This window comes from Lagopus leucura, unplaced genomic scaffold, assembly GCF_019238085.1.
Source record: "Lagopus leucura isolate 7727_CA_CO unplaced genomic scaffold, USGS_WTPT01 Super-Scaffold_741, whole genome shotgun sequence".
In the NCBI taxonomy this organism is placed as follows: domain Eukaryota; kingdom Metazoa; phylum Chordata; class Aves; order Galliformes; family Phasianidae; genus Lagopus; species Lagopus leucura.
The window spans coordinates 4,799,524-4,819,657 of NW_024962256.1; the positions used below are offsets into that span (position 1 = coordinate 4,799,524).

General features: G+C 41.3%; 1 protein-coding gene across 21 annotated transcripts in view; it reads right to left on the reverse strand.

The window, feature by feature from the left end:
• ABLIM1 (actin binding LIM protein 1) overlaps positions 1–20,134 on the reverse strand; it is a 169,258-nt gene that overhangs the window by 40,101 nt on the left and 109,023 nt on the right. For 14 of the 21 annotated variants that reach the window (XM_042863831.1, XM_042863829.1, XM_042863825.1 and 11 more), the window contains exons 7-9: positions 6,576–6,663; positions 2,755–2,813; positions 145–207 (exon numbers count right to left, since the gene is read on the reverse strand). In XM_042863831.1, coding sequence (XP_042719765.1) covers positions 145–207; positions 2,755–2,813; positions 6,576–6,663 — 210 coding nt within the window. The remainder of the gene's footprint in view (positions 1–144; positions 208–2,754; positions 2,814–6,575; positions 6,664–20,134) is intronic. The other 7 variants (XM_042863836.1, XM_042863834.1, XM_042863833.1 and 4 more) reach the window with 1 other exon arrangement.

Here is a 20,134-nt window from a genome sequence, read left to right on the forward strand (position 1 = left end):
GCAAAATACAGTCAGTGCCCAGGGTGGCAAGTGATAGTAGGAAAGCTGTGTGGCAGAAATAGTGGCAAGCACAGCAAGTGACAATGATAAAGAATCTTCTCAGTAAAGAAGACCATTATCAACACTGAAAACACAACAGCAAACCTCTGCAGAGCGTGGTCTGCGCAGAACCAGACTCTTTGGATAAAAGAACTCAGATGAGGAATGCTGCCATGAAACAGAAAAAAGGAAAAAGAAGAGTGAAAAGGAAAGCAGTTCCCCAGCCCATTGGTTAAGCTCTTTTTCAGTCAAGTGACAACTTACAAATAACTACTTGCTAGATAACAATCTGTGTGCTATAGTATCTGTTACTTGCTGATCCCTGTAGAATCACGAACAAGCAGATAGCGGAACCTAAGCAATGCATTCTAGTTACGTACAAACAGCTTTACCCTCTACTTGTTTTGACTCAAAAAACCTCCACAGAAAATCCAGTGGGAGGAAAACCTTAATCAACCATCATTTTCCTGAACTCAGTCTGACCAGCTAAAATGCTGATTAGTTTATATCGCAATTCAGTTACTGAGAGAAAACAGAACTGGCTGAAAGCTTATAAAATGACTTCCACAATAAAAGGGCATTTTGTTCTGCTTTGCTCCACAGGGAAAAGGAAATCCAGCAGAGCAAGGATGCCTTGTCAATGGCAGAACCACCCGAAAATAAAGGCCTGCCCCTGAAAGATGTAGTATCTTGTATTTGAGAATTGAGAAATCTCATTCTGATACTCACATCAGGCCTAAAAATTATGCAGTCAAGAAACTCAAGGTGAATCAGGCCACAGGTCATAAACTGAAAAGTGACGTGCTTAAATAGCAGTTTCCCAGTTTCATTTGTTTTCGTACCTACCTGTTTGCTATTGACCTTGTCTAAGTAAGCAGAAATACTTGGCAAAGTCATCTAAATGAACTCAAGTGGTCAAGGGAACGCAAATTGATTTTAAATCAATTAGCACCAAAATAGGTACAGACTCTGCAGTGTAGAGTTGAAGCTAAAAATTCTCAGTCTCTCCAGCTGGCTTCAGCACTGTGAATTTCCAACTTTAAAGGCATGTTAAACATCTGCATGGAAGATCTCCAGGAATAAGGTGACCTTGGATAGCTGTGCAGTGACATCTCTTGTGTTCCCCCTTGATTGTTTTTTCACTTCATTTGTCTTAAGTTTTCTAGAAAAACTCTCTTAGGGAAAAATCTTGCAGGTGGATGAATTCAATTAAAATTACCTGAGAGAGAGGAAGACTCACATGCTTGAATGTCTGATGGGAAAAAGGAGAATATATTTGAAACCTTTGCACGTTTTGTTGGGAAATGGAAATAAGCCAACTGAATTATAAGGTCAGCACTATAGTCAGGAGCTTTGACAAGGCTCTTGGGTCCATGCAAAAGATAGTACTGTCCCCCAGCCACTCACTGCTAAGGCCAAATATTCTGACACTTCTGCTGGGCAAAAGCACTGTCTTACATTCTACTTGTTAAATCGAGAAGGAAATTCAAACTAGCATAAAAAGTACTATGGCAATTACTTAACATTAATAAGGAAACAATCCCATTTTTTTGGAGCTCTCTATATGGCTTCTAATTACTAAGCATTGGCATAAACTGTCTGTCTGCTCCTTGGGAAGTGCAATAACTGTACATCTATTCTGAAAGTAATTCTGTTCTTAAATGATAAAGCTAAAGCTGATTTATGCTGTGATAAGATGGTCACTGAGAAAAGCAGCTGTCAACCATTACACTGGAAGTCAGAACAGGATAACGTGCAAATAGTGGATTGCAATAGTGATGTTTGGTCCTGCTAGATCACATGGTCGCCCACAGCCAGTTCTGCTCCTGTATTATGAATGCAGCCCATGCTAACATGAACTCTGCTCAAGAGAAATATATTAGTACATTACCTACATTCATAGTGAACTCACAGAAAAAGACCTGAATCAATTTTAAAGGACTAGGCTTCCTGTGAATGACCCATAGATAGACCACAACTCAGGATAATTTGTCTATCTCCATGCCAGTACCTCTCATTTTCCTTGGCTGATAGACCTTCTAGCCATTTTCCTTCTATGAAGTCTCTAATATTCTAGTCTCTAATATTCAGAAAAATTAACAGTTCAAAGGCACAACTGAGATATCAAAGTGAGTAAACTGTCCAGAAGGCAAATTAGTGAATATGGGCTTAAAATTGCCTGATGCATGACAAAAGTGCATGAGTGCAGTATTATTCCAATCAAGAATTTGATCCAGAAAGTTCTTGGTATGCTGATGTGATCCCAAGGATGCCAGCCCTTCCTGGCATTCCAATTAGGATCTCTTTAGTTTGTGGTTTATTTGAATAGCAAAGGAGCTAACTGCTGTAAATAACTGCGAAGAACAAGGGATAAGAAGTTATACAGATGTGCAAAAGCACTAGGATGCATCATAGCTCTTGCCCTGTTCACATTTTACTCCACTGCATGATAACTCACATATGATGATCTGTCTTAGAGGCAATGTCATATCTGTGTATCAGTAAATTATATCATCTTTAGGGTAACACACTGAAACTGAAGATGATGAGTTTAAAAACCACACCATTATCTTTGAAGTGCTGCCAAAGTTATTCTGCCAGTGTGGTGACAGCTATGCTATAAAAACCATGAAAATAAAATCACACTTTGTACACAATGTTCAGTTGCTGGGTGTGTAAAATATGCACTGTGTCATTGCCACAAATTCAGCTTACCCGTAGCTTATCTTCAGTCTTAGTGGATTGCTTACAGTCGGGATGCCAGACAGTGGAACCTGGGGGACACAAAGAATGAAAAAAAAAATAAAAAAATCCTTATTTAGAGGAAAGCAGATGATTTCTGGTCATGAGAACTTAGTCTGAAACTTAGAACTTAGTCATGAAAAGAGAATCCCTTCACTGAATCAGACTGTGCGTCTGTGTGAGCCTTTCAGATTCAGTCCTAGCTCATGAGAAATACAAGTGACAAAAAAAAAATCCAAATCCTTGGTCCACCCACAGCAGTCTCTTGCTGGAACTGACAAAGCACTTAGTACAGCTTCTTGATTAAAACTCAAACAGCTGTAAACAGCAAGAAAGGCAGGCAGCACCACCTGGAGGGACTGGAAGATGGAGGGTCCTTCTGGTAAGGATGGAGGCCAAGGGCTATGACAACCTGACCTGGATTCCCCTTATGAACTGCACCATGTGTAAAAATTACAAGTCCACTACTGCTGTTTAAGCCCTGTGATTTCCTTGCACAGTAGTTGTGCTCAGTTACTGTAAAACATTACTCATATCACTTCTTTCCTGCAACTACACAAAATGCAATGGGAAATGTTTATTAGGAGCAAAATAGAAAACTCACAGCACAGCAGTCAGGGCAGTATCTCACCTGCTGCATCAAGCTAATGAAGCCGGAACAACACATGACACAAACTATGTGAAGGTATCTCTCCCAAAATCAGTGTAGTGCATGCAGCACTGGCATACATATTGCTTCTGCGCCCTGCTCTGTAAGGTCAGTGGCATGTGCTGCACTGGCATTTCCACATGGCATGTTCCAGTTTCACATCCTCCCAAAGAGGCAATGTTTCTACTGTCTGTGTTCTAAAACATGGGATTTTTCCTCACATAATAAAAATGTAAATATCTGGCTGTGCCCATGGGCTAGGAAGGGGCACTGCCAACTCTCCCCCAGCACTTTGGAACAGAGAGTAAATTATGGTTACTGCTGGCAAGCTGCTGGCAGAATTTTAGCCAATCTGAAACAGAGCAAAAGCTAATGCTGATTTTTAACACTTTAACTACTGCAGCTGTAGCCAAATTCAGCTTCAATCCAGCAGCCACAAAGCCTTGTGTGACCCTTGTCTGCCTGCAGGAGGGAACTTCACCTTTTCACTCAGTCCACAAAGAAACCAAACAAAGGGCAGCCCAGGTCTCCTGCTGGTGAATGTTATCTCAAGTACAGCCAGAGGACACCCCACCCTTGGAGTCAATGGGAGGGATGGATCAGGGGCGCTGGACACTTCACTCTAATAAGCCTTACATGACCCAGTGTAGAAGCAAAGAGCAGCAGGAATGTTCATTTCCCAGAAGCACACAAGAACATCATCATCAGAAGGCTGGAGAGAACGCTGTGATTCTGGATCAGAGTCTGAGAAGTTTGGCTTCAAGTTTGAGCCGAGGAAGAAGAAACTGTGCATTTGGCAGCAAGGAATGATCGGACAACAGGGGGAAGCATACCGAGAGCTCCTCTGTCAACAAACAGCAGCTTCCGAGCCAGGACCCCACAGTGCCAACAAGATCAGGAGAGAAGCATGGGCTGTGCATTTGCAAGGGGGTTAAACACATCCAAGCACTCAGGAGGAAGCCAGTTCTATTATAAGGCTGATGAAGTGACAGCCAGGTTTAGGTGCAATTCTTAAATTCAGTTGTGTGACCCTGAGAAAAATGTTCCCTGTTCTTCTGTACCTCAGTTTCTTTTCTAAGAAACCATTCCTATTGTCAAAACAAAAAACAAAACAAAACAAAAAAAAAAAAAACACCAACAACCTGCCAGTGTATTTTCAGGCAGCATTCAGCACAAATTAGCTCAATTTTAGGGACACCTCTGGACAAAGGGAACAAGAAATGCAAGAGAGATCTCATGCCATATTTCACAGTGGAACTTTGCCATTGTGAAATTCCTTTCACAAAAAATTTTTGAAATGTGAAATTCTAAAAGCCAAATCAGATAGAATGGGCTTAAGAAGTTAAACGTAACTAATTTTTTTTTTTACAGTGCTGAACTCTGAGCCAACCACAGCTTGTGGATCTTAACCATCCAAAAGGTCAGTGTATTTAAAAAGGTTTGGAACTGCGCAGATTCCCAAGCTGTACAGCTCCTCTTCTTCCTACTGGAAGCAATTCAGCAAATTGTAGCTAATCTCATTCTTAACATATGTTTGTTTGCTCACTTGGCAAACATCAACCAACATGTTCATTTATTCAATTTACCTTGCACATACCACTGATTGAACATACAGTTCTCTAAAAAGCAGTAACTCGATTACACATTGACTAAAGCTGTTTTCCTCTTGCAGGTTTGGCTTTGCACATTTCTATTACAAGCAGTTACCACACTCCTCTATTACACAAAGTAATACCAATATTGCATTTTCATGATCAGCAGAGAATGCAATTAGAAAGGAGAAGGAAGCTTCATATTTACATATATGTAATCAATCGTGCACTTTTTGTTCTAGCTTCAGTGTTGTGGGGCTGTATTTTTATTACAGAGAAGTGCTTGGAAGGCTGTTATTCAGCACCCTAGGGAAAACAATTTGGACAGTCAGCATATCCATTTCAGCTGAGAGCTTTGCTTAGGAAAGACTTTTAGGTCACCTACACTTAAAAGTATGCTGAACCCAGCAAGGAAAGGTTTGGAAGGGCAGTCCCAGCAACAACACTTGGTCAGAAAACAGCTTTATACAATAAAGCAATGCAACTTGTACTGCTCCTCCTGATACAGAGTGAGCATGAAGAACATGAGCTCACAGCCACAGGAGAGGATGCAGCCAAGCAGAGAAGGATGGCAGGTCAAGGAACCAGGAATCTCTCCTCACATAACACCTAAGTAATGCTGGAACACAATCTAGCCTGGTTTAATTAGGAGCAACACCTTCTGTCTTACTGCAATCTGCAGAAATTTACACCACAGCATGACCAGTCATTGTGAATAGTTCACACCAGTTCATGCCTTGCTCTTACTAATGTAATTTCTGAATTAATCTGCTCACCATGTACTCTGTACTTTAGCATTCTGTGATGTGAGGAAACTAAGATTAAAACTTGTCAGGTGTTGCAGTTGCTGTTTTCAAATTAATCTTTCAAATTTGCCATCAGAAAGCAGTACTTCCTACCCAACCCTCTTTCAGCTTCTCCTTGCTTTTGCAAGCAAGCACTGCCATACAACCATATATCTAATTCTGCGCATAGCTGGAGTCAGATGACTCTTTACAAGGTCAGTGAGAGATGAGAAAGATGGACTGCAAGGGAGGACAAGCTATAAAATAACACAAGTCAGCTTCAAAGGAATTTCTTAACAATGTTATCTTATTTTGGAATTCCTCCAGAAGGAATCTCTCCAGTTTTTCAAGAGACACTTTCATCACTTCTTTCTTACTTTTTTACAGTTGTTTCAGGTATATCAAGCAAGTTTTCTAATGCAAACACAATATACAAATTCCTGATATGTAGTTGTCCTTTCGCTTTGATTTCTGGCCTGCATAGATTTACTTCTGCCAACGTTTCTTAATACTACAGCAAGTCAGAAAAAATAAATGTAGCTTAACTGTGTATGTGCTACCTTCTGGGAGAGTAGGTAGGCAGCAAGGCCACCATGATGGACACTACAGTGAAAGAGTCTCAAGTGAAAAAGTATGAGAGCACTGCAATGAAGAAAAGGCCACAGTCCTCCATGAACACATTATACAGGATAGCTATAAACCAGTGAGGTCTAAGACAGAAAAATTACAAAGTCTGATTTTATGGTTTTGTTGTAGAGACATCCTTACCTTGCAGATACATTTCTTCTCCTTCTGTGAACATTTGGTTGCACCTGCTGCATCGTGCACAGCTGGGATGATAATGCTTGTCACCTGCCTAAACAAAAGGGGAATGAGGGATCAATACTTTGCACTGCTTTGTAAGCACTCAACCTGTTGGTGGACCACTGTCATTTTCCCTCTAGTTCACTCATTACAATATAATATTGTCTTGATGACTTGACGCCATGAGTAGCTAAGGGAAACTAACATCTTCCTTGCTGCTTCAATCCAGGGGTCTATTTGGAACAGTATCCTATCCTCAGCAGAAGGCAGCAGTGTCTGTGTGAGATAAAAGGACACAAGACTAGAACAGCCCTTTCTCTGCACACCTTCCCATTCAGGTATTTGCACTTTAAAGACATCCAGGTGAAAGGCTATGTCCCAGTCTATCTATTCTCCCTATTTTGCTCAACATGAACAATACACCACAGTCAGACATTTGTGCAAACCCTCTGCCTCCCCATTCTGCAGACATCATGTATTTTCTCAATCACTCCATTGTTATGGATGAATTTAAGCCACAAATGACAGTTTCCAACCTGCCACTGCATTCCGTGGCCGTTTTCCCAACGCTGCTGATATGAGCATTAATGGGGCGAGAGCTTTCCAGAGCAACTTCTGGGACCATTAACTTAATTCACAAATGCCCAACTTCAGAAGATTCGTGGGTGCACGCAGCTTGAGATGTCTGAACTGTTAATCCAAAGATGCTAACTATCCAGATCCCGTTACACAAATCCAATCCACTGAGTCATTCTGTCTCTTAAATTTTGATGCTCTAAAACTAGGCTGATCATATTACAGGCCTACAAGGACAGGAAAAATGAAGGCACAGACATAATTTTGACTTCTTCTCCTTAGTAGAGCAAAGCAACCAATACAAACTAAGTAGGTGAAGTCCATACTAGGCTTTTTAAAAATGCTAATGAAAATGAAAATAAAATTAAAAAAACCAACACCAACAACATCAGAATAGTGACACCTGCTGGATTCTACAAGGCTTTAAAGATTGCATCTGACTTTCTAACAATTTAACCTTGAATGCTCCTTAACAAAGTATTCCCTGTGGACTGAGATGTCACGTACACAAAACACCTGTATGCAGCATAAGGCTGTGAATATTAGATGAGGTTCAAAGGCAGTCTCCAATTCAGACAGTTCAGCACTCAGCAGGAGCCTATGTGCTTCTCTGCACTTTCTGCCTTGCACAATCAATATCATGTATACAGAGGAATAGGAATTTTATCAGTTTGGTAAAATAATCCCAACTTCTGAGCATTCCTGAAGTTCTTCAGCAAAATGAAGGTCAATGGATCTGTTTGTCAGAAGAAATTTCTAGTGTATTTCATTTAATGAATGCATCAAATTGGACATCCTGGGAACTGCTCCCTGTCAATGAGATATAAAAAATTTCTAACAGGACTGAATCACTGTCAGAGAGCATCCTCTCCAAACAGGAAGGCAGTGACTTAAAAATTCAACTGTGGAAACGTGGAAAAAATTGGAAAAAATAAGAGAAATATTATCAGATAAAGCAGTAGTTAAGATCCAGGAAAAACATATTGGGAAAGCACCAGGGTGTGTGGGCAACCAAAACTGCCATGTATTCACATTTGTACAGCTTCAGCTTCTGTTCTTCCATCCTGGCCTCTGAGATGTGTGTTTTAGGACAGAAGGATGCATCACCCCCATGTTTTAATCAAGTGCTACACTGCATTGCCATAAGCAAAAGCTGTTAATCTTTGGATGATGTGTGGTTACTGTAGCAGTGCCTCAGGCTTCTGATCCTTGTATTCCTTAATTTCCAGTTCATTCACAGCTTTGGCCAGTGATTTCTACCAGAATGATCGATTGATTGATCGGTGAATTACAAAGTACTAGGGAAAACTTCTAAATCATGAAGTATTGAGATATCTGGGCATGAAGGATTCAGATATCTGGTCTTACCCAGCTCTCAGGCTATTAAATTCACATTCAGTAAAGTCAACGGTTGCCCCACACCCAAAAATCCCTTACAGTTACTTTACTGCACAGAATTTGTTAGCTGCACACCAGCTCATGCACCGTGCCCCACAAACCCAGCACAAGCACCTGCACACACAGCTCTCAGCACACAGCCACAGGACTTCAAAGTCAAGCAGTGGCTGGACCAGATGATCTTTGTGGCCTTCTCCAACCTCAGTGATATCCTGTGCACTTTTAGACACCACCTCTTGCCTAACTCTGTCCCTCTACTTCCCACAGGACTAACTTTTATTTTCTGGGGGCTTGCAGAGCTCTAGCCTGATTTAACAAATGTTCTCCTTGGTAAATGTGAGAGCATAAGATTTCCTATTACTCATGCCTTCACTTTTGCCCGCTTTTCAGAACAACAGTGAACAAGAGCCAGAAAAGACAATAACAAGAATCCCACCAGGAGACTCACATGCCAATGGGTCTGGTACAGGAAGAACTAATTACCAACAGACATTTTTATTGGCCAAAAGACACAATTAAGTGCATTTTTGTCGCATTACATTTGCACAGCTGCATTCACTCACTCTCCATTCAAAGATATCTCAGCAATCACCTGACAAGCAGCTATTAAACATGCAGAAAGCTTTTCTAATATCATTCAAACACAAAAAAAAAAAACCCTGCTATGTAGCTTGAAGTGTGCTTTAAAGATTTTTTATAATAAAGAGGTATAACGGCTCTTTGATTGACAAATCTAATCAAAAATTTATTTCCACCGTGACTCGAGGAGGATGACCTGATTTCTGAGCTCTCTCAAGGCCCAAGGAGCAGCACAAAGAATAACTCAGCCTCATCTCCAAACCCCTAACGGAATGCCATGAATTCCTGTAGAACAGGAACTGCAGCAGTAGCTGACCATTTTTCAGTGAAGCTTTATTTTAATTACTCGCAGAGGTCACAGAACCCTTCACCCTGTTTGATGTTGGGGATAATATCAAATTCCATTGTTTCCTTCTCTGCAGGCTCCTGTGATCTCACAGGCGGGTGGAACAGCACAAACACTAGGAAGACCAACATTTGCTTTTAAAAACATCCTGGCCCAAGCTGTCCACTTGCTTTTCCCAGGCTCTTATCTGGCCAGCAAGTCACAAATGTCTGTGCTGAGATACAAAAATAAAAGCGCAGCTCCTCTATTTCCAAAGGACCTCCCAATCTCTACGGATTTGCTCTTGTAGCAATGTCACAGCTGCCCACAGGCCCAGCCCCCAGCAGCCCCTGCCAGCCAGAGCAGAGCAGCGCACGAGGGGACGTGGGAAATGGAGCGTGAGGCCCTGACCCTAAATCTGAGTGACAACTTGCATGCAAGAGACATGGAAGACCCTCAGAGCCTTCCATTGATGGTTGTGCTCTCTCAAGCAAGCCAGAACTGCAGCTGTCCTGCTGCTATGAACGCTTGCACTGTTAATTCAGGCCTGCTTTCTGATTTTCATACAAAAATACTTCCCAGCATCCCAACAGTGACTGCCAGTGTCACGCTATTATATCCTTTAGCAGATAGACAGTGTTAAACTTTGCAATGTATGAGTGTTAATTTCATCAGCATACAGCGTTATTATACACATTAGTCATTAATAATAGCAATGCAATTATTAGTTGCTTAAAATATGATTTCTCCTCAGAGCAAAAACACGAGTTACGATTCTGGCCAAATCACTTCAGGCTAGACAACTGGCATCAGTCCTAGCAGCCGAGTATCAACTGGGCTTACTTTACAGCAAGGTCCCAGCCATCATTTGTGACTGGGCTGTCAGCTCCCACCTTCCTGTTGCATCCAGTGATGTGCAAAGGTGAAATATGCTTAACTACAGATTATATTCCTTATGGCAGCCGTTCATCCTGTCCTTATGGAGCAAATACACATCTTGCTTACACACTACCACAGTAAGAACTTATATAGTCTATACAGAAACAGCAGGAAGTTGATACTGCAAAGAAAGGGATGACACAACTAAGAAAGGTACCCACAGAAGCACAGAGTGACCTGTGAGAGTACTCTGGTCTGTACAGAGAAGCAAAGCAGTAGCAGATACAGGTAAATTACTGATGGCCAGAATTTCTGTCATCTCCATTAGGACCTCAGGTTACATTTATGCATGGAGAAATCTAACCCCATTGACTGACCATGCAGTTAATCAGAGACTATTCAGAGAAAATATACTGGCTGGTATTAAGATCTGTGTATATCCTGCAAAGAAGCAGAACTGTTGAATGCACGGTGCAGCATTCACTATGTATTGTTTTGTAGTGGATGGCCATGGGAATTGATGGCCTCCTAACTAGTCTTGGTCTTCTCACTACTTGGCAATGCCAAGTTTCTCATTTTTGATACTGTTTACTGGACAAGATTTTTTTAAATTATTGTTTGCTATGAGTCTACACTTATAAATTAAGAGACTCAAACAATTAGTACTAGAGAGTCTTAAAAGATAGATATACAGCTAGGCATTTGTCTGACAGATGGATGTGTTAGCAGGGGAGAGATACCTTGGGGCTGACTTCCTCCTACCCGCAGCATGAGGTACCTCTGCTGCTGGCCCAGACAAGAAGATGAACCCTTTCCTTGCAAATCTGCGGATGACTCAATGCTTGTTTTGCTATCTGAATCCAACAAGTATGCTTGAATAGCCTAATGTAATATAGAACGCCTGCAAATCAAGCAAACAGGACCCTGGGAGATTGAAAGCCATGCTGTGGGCAATAGGCACTGAGGGAGGCAGCTGGAGGACATCATTAGTAACAAACATCCCAGAAAAAACTCTCAGGGTATCTGACACAGCCAGTTCTTCTGATCATTTGTTGTATACAAAGAATATAAAGGCAAAGCAGAAGAGAGGTTCTGCTTCTGATTACATACTGCACTGTCACTATTTTAATACTACCAAGTGGGCACGTGGAGCTACAGAATAGGAACAACGTGAGCTGTGAACTAGAAGGACTCAGAACCCACCACTGCTCTGAGAAGCTTCAAGTGACTGGATCACAATGGAAAAGTAATTAAAAGCAAAAAGAGATAATAGCAGGAAAGAGAATGAGCTTTTTGATCCCACTAAAAACAAGTCTACAACAGCTAAGGCATCATCAACAAGTGAAGGTTAGACAAATTTAACCTCTAAAAAAGACAAAATTTCAACAGTAGAGGTACATTTGAACGGCAAGAGGGTAAATCTGTGATTTTATTCACCCTGCAGTCTTCGTGACAAAGCAGAAGATTTTCAGAGGTGATAAGCTTTTATTCATTTTAGAGAAAAGCTCTGATTTTAAAAGGAGGTCAAGTAAGATGCTTTTAGCAGTCTCTCTCACCTTAAAATCCATTCCAATGGCTTTATAAAGACAGAAACCATTACAGAGACTGCTCATAGGGAGCACAGGTTCAGACCAGACCAGCAGAATACTTACAGTCAGAGCTAAGGTCACACCAGAGAAATTTCTAATAGAGTTAAGTCAGTTTGCATTGAAAATTTACTTCTCCAGCTGCCTCAGCAAAGCAGCAACAATCCCAGACAGCAGAAGCTTTGCCACTAGAAGCCAGCTTCTGCTGATGTGGTTTGTGGCTCAGCAGCCAGTCCGAACTCAGGAGCAGAAGTCTGGGGCAAGGTGAGCTGCATCAGGACCTGAGCTGCTGCTGGGGCTGCACCAGGGGCTCTGCAGAACGGGCCTGGCAGGGAGAACAGTCCTGTGCAGGGCTCAGCAAATCTCTTGCCAGTCTGCTCTGTGGACAAGTGCAAAGCACTTCCTGTTGATGGAGCTTGTGAGAGTGTGAGATGGAGCATGGATCAAAATTATCACTTGCAGCAGAACCAAACAAAGAACTTCATTCTCAGTCAGAGCCCTACGTGACCATTGAGCAGCATACTACTACACCCAATATCTGCAGATGACTTTCCTGCTAATCTAATACAAAAACGTCTTTCCAGTTTTCTGTCAGTAGGTCGCAGGGGAGCCATACAAGCTCTGGCATGCAATTCAGCCAAGCCTTCTCTCTGCTCTGATGTCTGCATTCAGTTCAGAGGGAGTGTCCAAAAGAAAAAAGAAACAAACAGAGAAATAAAAGTTGGGAAGGCCAAAGGAGGGGGAAAAGAAATTAAGCATGAGGTCACACATAGTACATCAATAGAAAATAACAAGAGAACATAAAACAAAGGTAAGCCTCTAAGAAACTAAGTGGAAATAAAGCACTCAACATATGCTTGTTTGTACCTGGTAGATTCACTGATTATTCTAACAGCAAAATATACCAGGACTGAATGGAATAAGGAATTTTTTTATCTTTTGGGGACTATAGTTTGCTTTTGTAGCCAACTGATCCCAGGTGGCACTGCCAGTGGAGCACTCTGGCTCTGCAGTGCTATAAACAAGTATTAAAAAGTACTTTATCCTAGATTAACTGCAATGTTACCTGCTACATGTGCAAGCACATTTTTGAATCTTAGCTGGCATGAACAACACAGCAGTGTATGCTTGTCAGAGCCAAGATATGGGAATTTTACTCCCTACATTGTTTCCTTCACTCCCATATCAAACCAAGGTTACCAGTTCCTACAGGAAAACTATTCCAACAAAATAACCACTACATAGCATATTAATATGGTAAAGAACAGGACATAAAGTAAAAAGGGATGTCTAAATTGCTGCCATTCAAGTTTCATTTGAGTATAGCATCTCCAAAACTGCCCCTAAGCAGCAGTTCAAGCAGACATGTAAAGATATACTTCTCAGAAGCACCCTTGAAGTTCTTGCTGTCCCTGTTCTTACTCTCCTCACCACTCAGAAAATAACAGTTTTCATCCAGGACGTAACTACTTCACAGAAATAGATCCATCTGTACATGTAACAAATCTCTCTCTCCAAATCCTAAGTGTAAAAGCCAAACGCTTAACATTTTGACTCACACCCATGTGCAATTAAACCCTATTGATTTTATGCTCCAGGTGATCACCAAAGCACCTGTTCAGTAAAGACAGTCAGGTGTTGATTCTCCAGACTTCAAAGTCTTTATTTATTTATTACTTTTATGAAGGAATTATCCTGACACAGCAAACAGGAGAGAGAACTGATCCTCACAGAGGAGACACAAAGCGCAATACCTGGTTGGAGCCAGTTACAAACGTGTGACAATCACAGACTTGCCCCAGCAGGCTCTTCCTTACCTCTCCAATTTCAAACCTGCTCCTGCTGCATTCTTCCCACCAATTACTTTTTACTGGGGACAGGTGTATGTCCTATCCTGCTCTTCTACAAGTCAGCAGCAAACTCTCCGCCAATAGCAGAACTTAAAAATGAAACACTACAATCCTGTAAAAATCTTTCATTGTGATCTCAGTTAAGGAAAAATTAAACTGGTCAAAGTAACTTCAAAATAGGAAGGCTGTGGATGCCCCATCCCTGCAGGCATTCAAGGCCAGGCTGGATGTGGCTCTGGGCAGCCTGGTCTGGTGGTTGGTGACCCAGCACACACCAGGGGGATTGAAACCAGATGATCACTGTGGTCCTTTTCAACCCAGGCCATTCTATGTTTCTATGATTAATAAAGCAATATATGTTACACGTTCCCTACAACAGGGAAAAACTACCTGACTTAAGTACCTGTTGCATGCTGCTACGATGCAAGCAATAGTTACATTTCACAAAGGTAGCATTTGGTTGCAACAAACTTTTATAAATTAATTTAATGAAATGTCTAAGGATTTTGATCAGCTTGCTTTCAGTAACATCTGGTGCACAGAACACCCTAGAGAATGTTCAACTGAAACAAAAAGGAAAAAGCTATTGTCCTAGGCAAAACTTATATCTTAGTCAGCAAAACTGTACTCAAGAAAGCAATAAATCATATTTTCATAAGCACCTGCAAGACTTCACAAGTCCCTTTGTGGCAATAGGGAAGTTTTAATTGGTAATTTCTTAATTTCTTCGAATTACTTGTTGCAACTTGCTCTTCTTATTCACTGCCTCATACACCCCCTTAACATCCCTCCCTTTTCTATTGATGTTTGAATTGACTAAAAGATCCTTTCAACACTGCTGCTGGGAAGTTAATGCCTTCTGATGGTAACACCACAGCAACTCAACTTCTGTCAAAGCTCCATCAACTTCAGATAATCTCTTCTGCTATCTTTCTATGCCAAGCCTTTTTCAAATACAGGTATCTCTCCTGCCAAGTTTTATCTTTCTAGTTTCAAAAAGCAAAGGCACCAAAATCCTGTTTGAAAGAGTTTTACATCAAGCAACTTTGGTTATTCTTCTGGAAGTATATTAACTGCAGATTTCTGACTGTGCATGGTGTTGTGTTCTATGCAATTACATAAGCACATTTTTCATCAGGGAAATATAGGTTGAATTAAATCTATGCTGTTACTCAGCAGCACGGACAAGCTGCCTGAACTACATACTCAGATCCCTGAGCTATTATTAAACTTTTCACTTCCCTATCTCTGTGCAAACACACATCAAAAACAAAACAAGCATCACCAATATTTGACATTAACTGATAAAACATGTTTCTAAGCTCAAAGGCAGGGAAACTGGAAACAAACTAACCGCACTGCGATGCAGCAATTCTCCAGAAGCAATCAGAAGATCCAACATACTATATTAAGAAATATCTGAGATAAAGCAGCGTATTGTTCCTCCATGCATCTGCACTCAGCTGCATTCAGAAACAGCTCTGTGCTGTGCTCATCTATTCCTGGCAGTTTAAAAATACTTTAGCTACGCTTTCCATGTAAAACATGAAATTACACACAGCCTGTAAAAGCAATTCTGCTGGAGCACGGGAATACCAGTACAAACATTCCTTTCTGATAGCACTGACAAGCTATTCAGTCGCATCACAAAGCTGCCTCCCTTCCCCATATACAAAACCTATTTCCTTCTAGTCCAGACCCAGATTCACAGGAAGACATTTACCTTTAGAGAACTGCTCAGTGTGACTCCATGTCTCCTCGCTGCAGGCAGCCTCCCCACAGCCCTGCCAGCAGGACCCCAGGCTCTACAGACAGCCCCCAGCCCCAGCAGCTGCGTGCTCTGAGAGCTTGGCCAGCCCACTGCGAGGGAAGGAAAAGGGGAAGGATCCCGGCCCAGGCAGGGGCAGGACCGTTTCTCATCGCTGGTGTGTCACTGCTTAATGCTGATAGAGCTCCCAGTGTTCTTCCCTCAGGGACAGGTGTCCATCGAGTGTGAAACCGGCGCTCTCTGGCTCTGGAAGTTATTAAATGGTACTTTCACAGCTTCTGAAGAATTTATGCAGCCCTCCTGGGTGTTAGTCTAGTTTTGTCAGAAGTATTTAGTTACGCTGAGACTGTGTTCAGGTTCAGGTTAATGCAGGAAGGTGCTGCTCTCCCTGCACATATGTCCCCCTGCGCTCTTAGAGAAACCTTCAGGCTCACGCTGTAATGTCTGATCAGTGTGCAGTGGGGACCGCAAGCCGACCTCTCTGACCTCTTATCAGGTATTTACCAGCATCTAAAGCCCTGTGTGCACTGTGCTGTGTGCTGTATGTACCTGCTGCCTATGGCAGCAAATGCAGAGCAAACAATGGCAGCACGTGCTGCTGCTTTCTCAGCACATACCTGGGGATGTATAATCAACACATTCATGTTTTCCCATTTCTTTAAAGAGCAGTAAAACTAAACACAAAGTAAATCACAGAACTAACAAGGCATGCACTGTGTGCCTCCGCTTCTTCTCATGCGCTGTGCAGCCTCCTGCTGCTGCATTATTATGCTGTGAGAAGGTGATAACACTGACTGGGAGCCACAGTTGAGAGCAAATTCTCTCCCAAGCCTACAAGGCGTGTGGTGATATGAAAGCAGAGTGCTAATGCATTGTTCAGCAATTTTCCTCATAACCACTTTAACACACAACCAAAACAGAACTCTTTTGGACCCACCACACCAGCCTTTGCTCTACATTGCTTCCTTTATAAAAGCTCTTCAGCATTTTAAATCACCCTGACCTGATTTATTAGAACAGATTGAATAACCAGAACCTGGCAAACGACACATTTTGTCATACTCCTGGATAACTGCTAAGAAAGCAGCCTTGTTCAACATTCAGTTCAGCTGAAGAATTTGTTTGCCTTTCATTTCACACTTCTAAAAGGAATTAAAACACATCTATTTTTGTTTTAAGAGATTCTCCGTGTGATTCCTCAAGAGGTGTAAGAATGCAGGACCAGACACAGGAATGTACTGCAACACTGAACTACAACCTGTATGCCATGGATCTTTGCAAGACAAAAATGATGATTTCATGGGAGCTACTAAATCTAGCCATGAAATCAACACTTGAACAAACATACAGGCTCACATTTTTTTGCCTTTAAATACGGATCCAGTTTCCAGTTTCCATAGCAGCCTTTTCTCTCTCTTCTTTTTAAATTATTATTAATTTCTAATTAGCATCTCTGAATTACATGCAGTACAGATTAAACATCTTTAAATTCTGGCACATTAAAGCAACAACATCTAGAAGTACTAAGCTTCCTTCATGGTAAATGCTACCTCTTAAGTATACTCAGCCTCTTTTTAATAAGGGGAAGTTCAGAATAAATACCTGTATTGAAATACGTAAAACTTGGCTGTGCAGGGTGAAGTCAAAGGAGATTTCTGGTTCCCTGACATTTCTCTTTGCAGGGCCATCTGTTAAAATGGCATCGTGCCACTGCTTAGAAGGTGGCATGCAAGTTTCAGCAGGGCTCAGGAAACAGCCCACCAGAACAGGAACTCAAGCCATGCATTGCCAGGAAAAAATCACAAAATGGTTTTATATTTGCTAATGAATAACAAGCGAGTAGCATTAAAAAAACAAATGTGTAGAGTAGCCAGATGGTTGTGGGATTTGACAGTAGATATGGTAGTTGTATATATCTTGATCATGATCAAGATATGTAAGTTGTATATATCTCGATCATGAGATCAAATACACAGCATTTACAGCAAAAAACAACAGTACTATAAAGAAAGAACACCCTCACAAAAGAGAACCGGTGAAAATCGGCACACCTGATTCTCATTTTCAGGCTTTGTTTGATTTCATGGAAGTTATTCACCTGTTTTCACCTTGTCTTCTTTCTGCAGAACTAAAAGGAGCTTAGGAACTACTTAGGAGCTTCATAAAACACTTTAGGTAAGCCCAAATGATATGCATGAATATAGGCATGATCCACTGTACTCTGAAGCTTTCAATGGAAAGCTTCTCCGTGATTTAACATATTTTAAATCAAGCCCTGGAGGAATAATTATATTGTGTATGATAAACACATTAGACAAAAATGATTTAAGCCGGTGTCTTTAAAATAGCTAAATACATGCAGCAGTTCACCCATCTACACAGATATTTGTAGGATTAGGATCAGATGGGCATCTTTCAATGGGCAAGCCTTGAAGCTATGAAAACAATAGCATAGTGGAAGGTGTAACGATAGTGAGGGCTGCCTGTTATGCCATTATTGTTTGACAATAAATGTGTTTCCCTGTACTTAAAAGGAAATCGGTAGTTTTTCCACAAATGAAGGTTTCTTTCTGCTGGAAAAACCAAGGAACAACACTGGTCTCTGTTGCCTTGACAACGGTAGCCTGAAATTTTTCAAGTATTGAAGTATCTGTACTCCAAAGAAAAGTTGCAGCACCGATTTCTCATTAGAGAAATTCTCATCACGTTCATTGTGGTGGAATGCAGACTCATCTATTATTTGCAGCTATCTGTCACAGGAAGTTACGTACAAAATAACATGACAAATATCTGATTTGACTTAAATGTACATCATAATTTTTACAGCTATTGAAATTGGTCACAAATAGTCAGAAAAAAAGGAATTTCTTGCATGATACATGGATACAAGCAAAAAAAAAAAAAAGACAGTTTTTCTAGCAATGGATTTTAAAACTGAGCAAATAAATTATTTTTACAGAATGGCTGGAGAAACTCTGTCCTCTCAAGGCCTGAACTCAAACCTGAGGCACTGGAACAGGCTGACCAGAGAAGCTGTGGGTGCTGCACCCATGGAGGTGCTCAAGCCAGGTGGGATGGGGCTCTGGGCCCTGATCTGGTGGGTGGCAACCGCCCATGGCAGCAGGCTGGAACGGAACGTGATTTAAGATCCCTTCCAGCCTAAGGAATTCTATGTTCTGTGAAACATCAGCTATTCCAACCCAGTTTGCTGACGGTGCCCTCTGGGATGAGGACTCTTTGGCTCACATCATCTTCATCAGTGGTTGTCTCCCTTACTGACTGCTCAGTGTAGAAGTTTGAAGGCGTGATTTTTCAGAGGTGCTAAGCAAGGGACAGAAGCAACCAGGAGCTGCAAGTCTGAAATGTCACACAGCATCTCAATTTTTCTTTAAAAATTTTTAACTCTTACTCAAGAAGCAGATAGCACCAGCCTCCACAAAGAAAGCTCAGTTTCATGTTTTCATGTTTGTTTTGTTTTCCTGCTTTTTTACCAACTTTCCATTTAGGAAAACCAGCATGCTGCCGATTGCTTCTGATCCACGAGAGGGAAGTGTCTGCATATGATGTGCCACATACCTACCTCCCTCCAATCTGCAAATCATCTCTTCAGATGAAGATCACCAAATAGTATATATTGCTCCTGACAGAACAAACATGTAACTGACAAGCAGCCCTGGCTGCTTCTGATCTCTCATCTCCTTTGTTACCAGAGGATTTATGTCATGCACTGACCCTATCCTCTAAACTACCTTTTCTGCTCAGTGGGACACATATGCTGACATGATTTTCTCACCGTAAGTTTCCACTTACTACACTTTTAGTCTAATTCAAAGGCATTAGTACTGCCCCTCTGAAAATGTGATATTTGACAGTATAAAAGACTTCTAAGGAGGAGCCAAGAAACTAGTCCATAGTTCCACTAACATATTATTGAACATCAGTTGTATTCTCTGAGCATCTTTTCAAGTGCAGTCTAATGAAAAAAAGTGCTTAAATATCTCTCCCACACCTGCATTCCCAGTCGATACCAGGAGACCTGTATTCACAGACTATCCATGCTGCTAACAGTTAAACCAATTTCCAGATGGCCTCCATGACTACAGAATACTAAATTTTTTGGTGAAAGTCTTTAAGAACTTGCCCCAGTCTACACCTGCCACATAGCAGTCAGCTTCAAACATCATTTAAACATATCAGGAAACAGTTGTGTTATGTGAGTCAGTCAGCTTCTACAGGCTTTATTGTTTGGTCTTCCTTGTATATTGAGAACTACTGCTGCCCTCTACTGTATTATTATGGGCTGTGCCTCAGATAATCACAACCTTTTGGTAAGACTATAACTTCTGCTTGAACCACAACTTCAGATGATTACATGATTAATATTTCCATATGTTTGTAACATCAAAGGGTCTGTTTCTAATTCACAAAGATATTCTGATTCTGCAGAGGCTAAATCAAATGGAAAATCCCTATTTTCTCTAATTTTGACCCTTACATGAGGTTAGATGCCTTTTCCATTACTCCTGTTTCAGCAAAATGTTGTCTATTCTTCTTACAATAAA